At 40.6% G+C, this 12,069-nt stretch overlaps 1 protein-coding gene across 10 annotated transcripts in view; it reads left to right on the top strand.

The window, feature by feature from the left end:
* HECTD4 (HECT domain E3 ubiquitin protein ligase 4) overlaps window positions 1-12,069 on the top strand; it is a 189,407-nt gene that overhangs the window by 82,010 nt on the left and 95,328 nt on the right. For 8 of the 10 annotated variants that reach the window (XM_027043892.2, XM_053206225.1, XM_027043891.2 and 5 more), the window contains exons 8-11: window positions 2,811-3,003; window positions 6,821-6,979; window positions 10,986-11,099; window positions 11,808-11,948. In XM_027043892.2, the coding sequence (XP_026899693.1) occupies window positions 2,811-3,003; window positions 6,821-6,979; window positions 10,986-11,099; window positions 11,808-11,948 (607 nt within the window). Of the gene's footprint in view, window positions 1-428; window positions 517-571; window positions 1,781-2,810; window positions 3,004-6,820; window positions 6,980-10,985; window positions 11,100-11,807; window positions 11,949-12,069 lie in introns of those variants that run through there. The other 2 variants (XM_053206228.1, XM_053206229.1) reach the window with 2 other exon arrangements.

The following is a 12,069-nucleotide window of genomic DNA, read 5'->3' as shown; positions in this document are numbered from 1 at the left end:
AATCCTGAAGAGCTTCTTTGCCAAGCAGAGGTTCCCAGATTTACCATTCGTACGCCAAACCGCGCTCCTTTTTGCTTCCCCGGGTGCTTTATCAGTTTCTCCGTGTTTTCAGACAGTGACCCGACTAAGCCACCCAGGCGCCCCGCTTCTCGGTATTTTCAAAGTACTTGAACACAATGGTGTAGTTTTTTTTTAAGGTCTCCATTGATTTTCTCATGGGGCCAGATTGGGCAATGCTTTTGAATGCCAAGCTTAGAGTGACTGATTTTTATCTTGGATGCCTTTGAAGGGTTCTTTCCAGAGTTGTGTGACATAAATAGAGCTATGCTTGGTAAAAGTTGCTGTAGCATGGCGGGGGGGAGGGGGAGGACGACGTGGATGTGTTAAATTTTCGGCGACAGCAGGCTATTTGAGAGGAAATGCCTGGGAGCGGGAGGCAGTCGGAGATGGTGGGACTGAATCTCAGTAGCAGGGATGGGTCTCTTTATAGGAACGTGGGAGTCCTACCATGAAGAGGTGAGATCGGATTCAAGCGAGGACGCTGGTTTGTTTATTCAGCAAGGCATTGAGTACGTCTGAGTGCTGAGGAGGTTATGGTGAACAAGCCAGGCCGAGATCCCTGTTCTCAGGGACCTGGCATTCGGTCGGGGTGGGAGGTAAAAGAGTGAATTAATGAGTAAGATAGCTTTAGAGAGCGGTAAGTGCCATGTGGATAGCAAAACAGGGTGACGTGCTCTGGCCTGGGGAGGGGGGAAGGAGATTATTTTTAGATCAGTAGACAGGGAAGGGGTCTTTGCGGAGGTGGCATTTTACCTGAGACCTGAGTGATTGGAAAGAGCCAGCCACAAGACGATGTAGGGACAGAGTGTTCGAGGCAGAGGTCTTAGGCACCAAACGTTGGGTCTAATCCTAGGCAAGCTTCTGTTTGAGTAAGTGAAGATGGGGAACCAAAAAATAAGAGAGTAAGGAGGGTGGGGACCGTGTTGGTTCTGCTCACCAGCACAGTACCTTCCACACAAGTAAGGATTCATATTAAAAAAGACACAAAACAGGATCGTGTTCTGGAAAAAGAAATGGCAACAGCACAGCCCACATGGAAGACAAGGAAGAGGTCCGTGGTTTTGGTTTTAGGTTACGCACGGACCATTCAGCACATCCACTTATTAGAGGGGGCCAAGTTAAGTCGCTATAAAGGGGGAGGAAGTAGGGGCGAGGAAATAGAAATAGCATTTTTTGGACTCTCCAAGAACTCCTCTCTCATATCACTTGTGACTGTATCCTAAGAGTCTCCCCCACTGTGTGCAGCCTTCCCTGGGAATCTTTCCTGGCTGTGCTCCTGAACTTGCTTTCTCTTCTCTGTTGCCAGCCTTTTACATTGGACTCCTTTGCCTTTTGTTTCCTTCTGTGAGCCTTGCCTCTCTGCACTCCTATTCCCTCTGGTCTCTGTACCTCACAGCTGCAGGCCAGTCCCACCCAGCTTTGCTGGTGGCACCAGTGTCTGAGGCTCCAGCCAGATCCAGGAGCCTGGGTCTGGAAGGGGGCAGAGAGATGCCGAAACTGGAGGAGATGTAATTTGAGACATTTGCCAGTGAATGGAAGTGGAGAAAAGGCATGGTACTTCAGTGGGCCACCCGAGTCTTGTGTAAGGTCTGTGTGTGCTTGAAACCACGGAGAAGGAAGACCATAGGGAGACTGACAGCCAGATAACAGCGCAGAAGGGCCTTAATTAAGGGAGCAGTTAGGGGACAGAAGAGGAAGAATTAACCTTAAACTGCATGAGGTGAGTGCACTTCTTCCTCTGAATTAAGAGGAAAGGAAGGATAAGTGAAGCTGGATACAAAGATACTGGAGTTGGAAGAGAGATGAGTGGGAGAAACTTCTAGTAAGTGGTCTGGATCTTTTTAGCAAGAAAGACAGGTAGGCGCTCTGCTGAAGTCAAGCTCGAGATTGGTACAGGAATTTTGGAATCCTCACTGCAGAGATTCTGCTGGGCAATCAAGTGTTGAAGGAAGGACTGGCGGGCACCAGCAAGGATCCAGCTGATGTTGGCACGTATTTTTTAGCAGACAAAGTCTGCCTTCCTCCAGGATTGCTGTGCAGTGCCCAAGCAGCTGGGGCTAATGTTAACTGCTGCTCATACAGAATTTGGATTTTAGCCACTAATTATATTTCAAGAAGACATTATCTTCCTGGTTATACTTAATAGCGAATCAAAAACTGATTGATTTGTTTTCCTCTCCTCTTACTTGTACCTGTCAGAAGCTTGTAATTAGCGAGAGCTGCCTGTGGAATTCAATATAAGGAATTTTAATCAACCTTTTGCAGATCCTATTAAACTTGGCTCCCTGCTTTTAGAATCTGTGCTGTTATGAAAAAGGAAAGCTCTTGAACTTAGCACAGCCTTTCTTTTGTTCTCAGTAGTTTCCATAGAACTTAAGTTTTGAGGCGTACATCTACTCAGGTGCAGGCTTTGGAAATACGCGTTTTTTTTCTTTTTTTACATTTATTTGGAGAGACAGAGTGCGGGGGCGGGGTGTGGGGGGGGGGCGGGCACAGAGAGGGAGAGAGAGAATCCCAAGCAGACGTGACACTGTCGGTGCAGAGCGAGATGTGGGGCTTGAACTCACGAACCTCGAGAATCATGACCTGAGCTGAAATCCAGAATCGGACGCATAACCACTTGAGCCACCCTGGCGCCCCTTTGGAAGTGTTTTCGAGCAAACAGATCGCGGTGATAATTCTCAAGTAGAAATCTGCCGACTTGGGGGAAACCACTATCTCTTAAGGGCCTCTTTTTCTTTAACTACTAGGTTGAAAATGGTGTATATGTAGCCAATCCGCTTCAGGAACGTACAATTCTAATGAGAAAAGAGGGCGAATCTGCAAAAAGCATTAACGAGATGCTTCTGAGCAGACTTTCACGCTACAGAGCTTCTCCATCCGCAACGCTGGCTGCCCTCACAGGCTCCACCATCTCCAACACTCTGAAAGAGGACCAAGCAGGTATGCTGCCCCTCACTTACACTGCTTGCCTTGTGTAGCTCCATTTAGCTGTTGACATACATTTTAAGACTTAATTAATTAAAAAAAAATTTTTTTTTAACGTTTATTTATTTTTGAGACAGAGAGAGACAGAGCATGAATGGGGGAGGGGCAGAGAGAGAGGGAGACACAGAATCGGAAGCAGGCTCCCGGCTCTGAGCTGTCAGCATAGAGTCTGACACGGGGCTCGAACTCACGAACCACGAGATCATGACCTGAGTCGAAGTCGGATGCTTAACCGACTGAGCCAATCAGGCGCCCAAGACTTAATTTTTTTTTGAGCAGTTTTACGTTCACAGCGAAAGTGAAAGGAAGGTAGAGAAAAGGAAGGTAGACAAATGCCATAAACACACGCACAGCCTTCCTCATTATCCGGAGGTGGTACCTTTGTTACAGTTGGTGAACCTACATTGAAACAACATTATCACCCAAAGACCATAGTTTATTCTTGTTCACTCTTGGTGGTTTGGACAAGTGCATAATGACACGTCTTCATCATTACAGGGTTATACACTGTAGTTTCACTGCCCTAGAAGTTCTTTGTGCTCTAGCTATTTATCCGTCCTCTCCCGAGTCCCTGGCCACCACTCCTTGTAGTCCTTGTAGTGTTGCCTTTGCCAGAACGTCCTATAGTTGGAATCACACAGTATGTAGCCTTTTCAGATTGGCTTCTTTCAGTTAGTAATAGGTGTTTAAGTTTCCTTTATGTCTTTCCATGGCTTGATATATTCAGCTTGTGATTAGTGAGAGGCTGCCTCTTGAATTTGGGTAGTACTTAAAAAAAGTGGTTTTTTTTTTAATGTTTATTTTGTTTTTTATTTTTAAGAGACAGAGACAGAGTGTGAGTGGGGGAGGGGCAGAGAGAGAGGGAGACCTAGAATCCGAAGCAGGCTCCAGGCTCTTGGCTGTCAGCACAGAGCCCGACGCGGGGCTTGAACCCATGAACCGTGAGATCATGACCAGAGCTGAAGTCGGATGCTTAACTGACTGAGCCACCCAGGCTCCCCTTGGGTAGTACTTTTTCTTGAATGCTTCCATTGTGCCGTACAAAGCACTTTGCTTCACATAGTTCACCCTTTTATCTCCTTCCAGTCATCCATTTTCTTATTCCAAAGTAATACATGTTGGTGTGGATGTAAATTAACGTGAACCTGTAATAATTCAAAACCACTCCGTCTTTATAGATACCTCATTACTGTTAATGTAAATTGACTTCATGTTTAGCATATGATTCATAAATGTAAAAAGCTCATGTTTAGCAATGTCCTCACTAAATACAATCTTGGTCAAACAAGGAAGAGGCAAACCTTCCACAAGATTACTTTTTCTAGAATTTATCATTTAATGTTTGTACTTTAATATTTTAAAATAGATAATGCCTTTATAGAGTTTGAAAGTAAAAACAATATAAAAAGGCATGTGCAGAGAAATCTTACTGTATCATCTTGGCATATTATACATTTTGCTCCCACACTGCCTCCTGTGGCTAACTATATTTATTAGTTTTGACTTAACAAAATTTCTTTATGCAAATACAATTAAAGACAAATTTATGTGTTCTTATTTTCCTCCTTTTCTTAATCAAAGGTAGCCTACTAAGCACACTGCTGTGTACTTTTATTTATTTTTATTTTATTTTATTTTATTTTATTTTATTTTATTTATTTTATTTATTTTATTTATTTTATTTATTTTATTTATTTTATTTATTTTATTTATTTTATTTATTTTATTTATTTTATTTATTTTATTTATTTTATTTATTTTATTTATTTTATTTATTTTATTTATTTTATTTATTTTATTTATTTTATTTATTTAATTTAATTTAATTTAATTTAATTTAATTTTATTTTTTTTAATATATGAAATTTATTGTCAAATTGGTTTCCATACAACACCCACTGCTCATCCCAAAAGGTGCCCTCCTCAATACCCATCACCCTGCTGTGTACTTTTAAAAAGAGTTCTTAACTGAACTAAGCCTTTGAGAGATTCACGAACATACATGAACCTCTTCTATAACATCTTAAGTGTATCCATCTTGATTTTCACCAGATTTTCAAGGTCATCTATGACCAAAAAAGTTAAGAACCATTATTCTTGACGAGTTTACAGATTAAATATCAACCATGTGACTCTATAACAAATCCTAAACTGGAGTAAAAGATAAGGCTAGAAAAGAAAATATGCCACATGTAGAAAAATACATCTAAATTAATATGTTTAATGAATTTAATGCAATTTTATGCTTTAATCCTTCTATATATTGAAATGTTAAGAAGAAGGAATATTTGTGATTATAAAGCTATCTGATTACTTGTTAGTGTTAGAATTTAAGGATAGAATTTTATTTTCACAGGTCTCTATTATATCAAATATAAGGAGGGAAATTATTAATAGTTGTTATAACTTAGGTATGCAGATAATTTGAATGGCAGAAATACTTTGTAGAGGACAGTCCTTTTTCTAAAATAAACAGCTTCCTGACCAGCTGAAGGCTTGATCTGGGTTTATCCCTTGGGAGAAAATTGAATCCTACCCTGTGAACAGTAGAAGTGCTAAAGGAATCTTTGTTGGATGAGAAAATGTGGGAGAAATCAAAAAGAAAACTCAGAAGGCAAGGTTATATTTAGAATTCTGTGAAAACTGTTACTTGTATTTAAAACCTGTGAGTTCCTATGTTTATGTACAGTCGCTGCATATTCATTAACGTGATGTTGCTGCATAAAAATTCACCAGTTATTAAGCTAAGTGACTTCTGACAAGCCAGCATTCATAGGGTCTAGAATGTTTTATTCCGGGATAAACTGATACCTATTACCATGTTGATAAGATGTCTATTAAAATATCTTGGTGAAAATGTTCTGCTCACAGAGTTGCTTATTTTCCAGTCATTGCCCCTTTTAGGTTTCTTGTGGAAATTCATGCCCCTGAATTTATTTCCTGAGTGAAGAATATACTTGTTGAGGATTTGGAGTTTTAAAAAACGGAGCTGTTTAGAAACAAGCATTCAAAACAAATATCAGACACATTAGGTTTGCTTTTCTCATGTAAACCATCTAAAGACAATTTGACATCTGCCTAGGCAGTTCTATTTTGTGCCCTGACGGCTCCCTAGGTAAAGCATTCTGACTGACTGAGGAAATCCTTAAATTTGCATTTTCCGATCGGCCAGTGAGGAAGAGAGATTAGCGTGCATTTTATACCTCTTGATTAGAAACAATAATTATTTGTTTAATGATAGTTTATGTCACCAACCCTAAAAAATAGAAAATATGTAATGGGTTATCGTAAATCATGCAGGTGTAAAATTGGATATTGTGAAAGCATTTGTTAACTAGATATAGGTCGAAATTTCTGGCTGGCCTCATGTTCAGAGCGGTTTGTAACCCAAACCCGTGAAGAATTTGTTCTGTATAAAATGGAAAGAGGTCTATTGGAGTGCAGTTTCCCAGAGGAAACAAACAGAAGGATTCTTCTTTCATTTTGAGATTTAGTCCATGTGAGGATTCATTCTTTTGAAAGAAGTTTTGAGACATAAAGGCGTATTGAATATTGGGAACACCTTTGAAAATGTTCAGCTCATGCAACGGTGGGGGGGGGGGCCTGGGGGCCTGGGGCCAGGCTATGGAGCCAGAAGATTATTTCTCCTTAGCTTACCACTTCTTGCTGTGTTTGCTGAATCCGGATATAGCCTTGTTTGAATTTGGGGCCCCCTCGTTAGACTCTAATCAAATCTGCGTGTTAAACACACTATTTTCATCCCTTTCACCAGCAAATACTAGCTGTGGGCTGCCTCTGAAAATGCTGCGGAAGACACCCATCTATACGTGCGGCACGTACTTGGTGATGCTGGTCCCCCCGCCAGGGGGCGCCGGCAGCTCTGCCACCCGTTCTCTTTTCGGTGGGACAAGTGGTTTGTCGTCATTAAAAAGTAAGTGTCTTTGATCTGTGGCACTTTGCCCAATTTGTCTCTAACTTCAAAATTTAAGGCTTTTCGGGGTGCCTGGGTGGCTCAGTCGGCTGAGAGTCCCACTTTGGCTAAGGTCATGATCTGACGGTTCGTGAGTTGGAGCCCGCATCAGCTCTCTGCTGTCAGCGCAGAGCTCACTTCAGATCCTCTGTCCCGCTGTCTCTCTCTGCCCCTCTGCTCGTTCGTGTTCTCTCTCTCTCTCTCTCTCTGAAATAAATAAATAAATGAAATTTAAGGCTTTTCTATTAATGATGTTAAACTTTGTTAAAGTTGTTTGCAGAAGCTATTTGATACCAACACAAAAACTTATCAATACAGTCATAGGATAGGGGGAATTAAAAATACAATTTTTGTAGATGATATAATAATATACTTTGCAAAACCATCCTGTAAAATTGCTAGAAATAATGAGTTCAGGACAATTTTAGAAAACACTCTGTTGCCACAGTATTTACTGATGACCCAGCAAGAGCTCTACCCAGTATGAATAGAGTTCCAAAGCTCTTAAGTATGTGAAGTGCCTCCATTTTAGGGCACGTAAACAAAAGGTTAAGCAAAAAATTTGGAACTTAATTTGGAAATTAATGTTGTTAATTAAGTGCATGTGTATTTTTTATAAAAGAGGGAGGCATACTCTATAAAGTGTTGTGATTTTGGCTTCAGAGGAGACAAATAGTTAAATGGAATAAGACATAGAACCAAAATCAAGAATCAAAAAATATTTCAGGGCGCCTGGCTGCTTCAGTTGGTAGAACATGCCAACTCGATCTTGGGGTCGTGAGTTCAAGCCCCAGGTGGGGTGTAGAGATTACTTAAAAATATCTTAAAAGAATGTTTCTTTTACATGGCCATTTTCTGACTTTCTAAGGGACATCATTTGACCCATCTGAGCCTCAGTTTTCCCACCTACAAAGAATAAAAGGATAGTATCTCACACTGTTGTTTGATGATCATATGCAAGAAAGTTATGTTAGAGATTTTAAAAAAACAAAAACCTGAATGTTTCTTTTATATATGGTAACAGTTTTTCTTTGAAAGTTGTTTAGAAAAATAAAATGTTTTAAAATCTGTTTGTTTTCATTTCCCAATATTTTCATATTCTGTGCTCTTAAAATGATTTGCTTACAGCTATCCCAGTAAAGGATTTATATTTCACATGTAGACTTTTAAAAAGGCATTTTGTACTCTAAGCCTGAAGATGTAAATTGGACCTCAGCAGTTGATACAAAATCATTTTTCTCATATCAACCTTCGGGCCATTTCAAGTAGTTTGCATGTGTTGGGGATTTAGATCTTCATAATAGCTCAAAACTCTTTCGCCTGTAGAATCCAATTGGTTGGACTTTTTCTCAACAGCTTGTTATCTCTGGCAGTTCATGTGACCACAATGTCCCCTTTAGCTCTTGAATAAATGATGTAAATTTACTATTAGTCTTTTTTTTTTTAATACTAGCTTTATTGAGATCTAACTTACATACCATAAAATCCATACCTTTTAGGTATACTGTTCACTGGTTTTTAGTATATTCAGAATTGTGTAACCATTACCACTATCTAATTCTAGAACGTTTTTATCACTCCATACCCATTAGCAGCCACACTCTTTTCTCTCCTCACCCCAGCCCCTGGCATCCATCAGTCTTTCTGTCTATATGAGTTTATCCCTGGACTTTTCATATTTATGGAATTATATATATGTTTTTGTGACTGGCTTTTTGTTTTTAAGGTTCATCCATTTGGTAGCACAAAATCATGACTTCATTCCTTTTTATGGCTAAATTATATTCCATTGTATGGATAGACCCCATTTTGTTGAAATTTGGATTGTTTCTCCTTTCTTGCTATTTTGCATAATGCTGCTATGAACATTCTAGTACAAGTTTTTGTGTGGGCATGTCTTCATTTCTCTTGTGTGTATACATAGGAGTAGAATGTTCGTCATATGGTAGCTATATGTTTAGCCTTTGGAGGGACTGCCAAACTGTTTTCCAAATGCATCATTTTACGTTCTCATCAGTAACGTAAAATGGTTCCAATTTCTCCACATCCTCACTGACATTTATTTTTGGTTTTTTAAAAATCTAGCCATCCTAATGGGTATGAAGTGGTATTTCATTGTGGTTTTGATTTGCACTTCCCTAATGACTAATGATGTTGAACATCTTTTCTTGTGCTTATTGGCCATTTGTACGTCCCCCTTGGAGAAATACCTATTCAGATCCCTTGTCCATTTTTAAATTGGGTTATTTATTTACCATTAGTCTTATTAAAGTCTTTTTTTAGTCTCTGGCGTGGCTTTTTCACTCACTGAAAATTGGCCCCATTTGATTAAAGTAGGACTTCACAGCACCATTTTTTCATGAGGCTATAGCTTACATAGTGATTCTATTCTAGTCCCAACAAATCCGTAAATACTTAAATTTGTTTCCTGTTCCACACTGGTCACTGTGGAGGCTACATGGTCGGGAGAAATGTTGTGCGTGTGTGGAACAAGGACAAAATGGTACACAATGCCGTATCACTGCCTGAGCGGTGGGGAGATGACGTGCTGTAGGATGTGAGAGAGAGGGTCATTGTGGAGTGAACTAGAAAGGAGATCCATCCTGAGGTCTTGGGTTTAAGTTGTGCAAAATAGGTATTATTCACGTAAGTGGCCACTGTGGGAAAACCCAATGAAAAAGAGATTTGGGGCAGATGATTTGTTATGGTGCAGGTTGGAACAGCAGCACGTAGAAAATACAGTACAGTTTAGAGTATAGCTTGAGTCTGGTGTAGTGAGGACCTGGATTACAGGGGGATGGGAACAAGAAAGAGGAGCTTAAGAGACAGGGCTAGAATTTTATGTTTGAAAACAGAAAAGAAATGGTTATAGCGAGTACAGCTGTGCTGGCGTAGAGCCTGCAGAAAGGTTTTAACTCATTTAATTTTCACGATAACTACATAAGGTGGGTGCTTCTATGATCTCTACTTTGTACATGAGGAAATGGAGAGGTTTGGTAAATTTCCCAGGGTCTCGCAGAACTGGTACAACTGGAATTCAAACCCAGAAAACCCAGAGCCGTGCCTGTCATCACCATGCTATGCTATGTTAAGAGAAAAGGCCAAAGTGTCTCCAAGTTCTAGAGCCAGTGCTTGGAGGGACAGCATCCCAGCTCTGTTTGAGTGTCTGCTAACCTTTGTCGAGTAGCAACTGTATATGAGATATTTCTCGTTAGTGGTATTTCCTGGTGATGTTAGTGAGCGTAACTCCTCTTGCAATTACCCTTTTGATAATCTGTATTGAAAAATATATGTAAAAGTTGCCATTTGAAAAACACTTTGAGAAATATGGCTATTTTTTAAAGTTTATCAAAAAAATTTTTAAACCTTTATTTATTATTGAGAGACAGAGCATGAGCAGGGGAGGGGCTGAGAGATGGGGAGACACAGAATTGTGAAGCAGGCTCCATCCAGGCTCCGAGCTGTCAGCACAGAGCCTGACGCGGGGCTCGAACTCACAAACTGTGAGATCATGACCTGAGCCGAAGTTGGACGCTCAACCGACTGAGCCACCCAGGTTCCCCAGAGTTTGTTTGTTTATGTAGAGACAGCGTGTGCATGAGCGGGGTGGGACAGAAGGAGAGGGAGGGGGAGAGAGAGAGAATCCCAGGCAGGCTCTGTGCTCTCAGCTTGGGTCCAATGCAGGGCGTGAACCCACGAACCATGAGATCGTGATCTGAGCCAAAACCAAGAGTCGGCTACTTAACTAACTGAGGAAAAGTATGACTCGCTATTTAGGAAGATGTGACTGTTTTCTTTCTTGTGGTCTTACGTGTGTATTCTGTCTCCTCATTGTTCCCACCAATAGGCAACAACAACAAAAGGTGTGATTTTTGTGAAAGTCTTGTTAAGAGCCTAAAGTGTAAACTTTGAAAAGTAGGCCATCGCCGTAAGGCTTATTAAACAAGCTTAATGTTTGTTTCCAAAGTCCTTGCCTCTAGCTTGGTGTATAACATTTCGGATGGTCAGTTCACAAGTCGCGCCGATCTCATAGATGCTGCTGGAAGCTCGCTTGGGCGTGGTGCTCTTGTACCAGGATTGGGTAAGACGTGTCCGTGTTTCCCTGGAAAATTCAAAATTTTAGCAGTTTCTCGCAGAAAAATCTTGTCATTTCCCTGTGGTTTCTATTTTCCTTGCAAGAAAGAATTTTTTGATACTGTTTAATTTTGAGGATCAATGTAAGAAACTGCCAAGGTGAAATTCTTCCACATAAATTGCTATTGAAGATACTGTCCGTTAGGTTGTATGATGGTGCCCTTAACAAGTTCCCCTCAAATTCATGCTGTAAAAAAGTTTATTTTCCATGAGGAATCAGTATGCTCCTTATTGTTAGGAAATGAACATTATGCAATATATTGGATTTTCTCTTTGGCTCCTAGGAAGCTCATACCTAGGTTTGGGCTTGGTGACTAAGGCTCTAATTGGGTGTTAATGTTCATAAGTCCTGGTTTTGATTTAAGCCACTTAAATCCTTCTTGGAATTAAAAGGGTCACATACAAGTCCGTTACTAAGAACCGTCTGTTTCACAAGACTTACTCCATTCTCACGTAGGAGTTAAGCCAAGTAGAAATGGAGTCCTGCCTTCGTGCTGATTCCTTCTAATGCTTTGCCAAACAAAGATGTGGGAATTAGGGGTATGGATTGTCAGTGGTGGGGAGAATCGCCTTTGCATTCTGCAACGGTGCTTTTGGGAGGTCTGTATACAGGCCGATGGTGACTTGACCGGTGAATACAATGTGCTCTTTGCAGGTGCCTGTTACGATACAGTGAACAACATGCTGTGGACATGCTCAAACGATTATATTGATCAGTGGTGTAACCCTGGGAACCAGGCCTTCCATTATGTCTGCCAGAGACTTGGAGTCAGCCACATCATCACAGAGCCCAAAGGTGAAGTGCACTCATGGTCTTATAGGAAAAGACTTCTCCTTCACGAAATAAATTAGGAGAGAGCACAGCAGTACTAGTAAGTGGGAACCTAGGCCAAGCGACAAAATGTGTCAACAGCCTT

The sequence above is a fragment of the Acinonyx jubatus genome, chromosome D3 (genome assembly GCF_027475565.1).
Source record: "Acinonyx jubatus isolate Ajub_Pintada_27869175 chromosome D3, VMU_Ajub_asm_v1.0, whole genome shotgun sequence".
Taxonomy (NCBI): domain Eukaryota; kingdom Metazoa; phylum Chordata; class Mammalia; order Carnivora; family Felidae; genus Acinonyx; species Acinonyx jubatus.
This window is presented reverse-complemented; position numbering and strand designations above follow the sequence as displayed.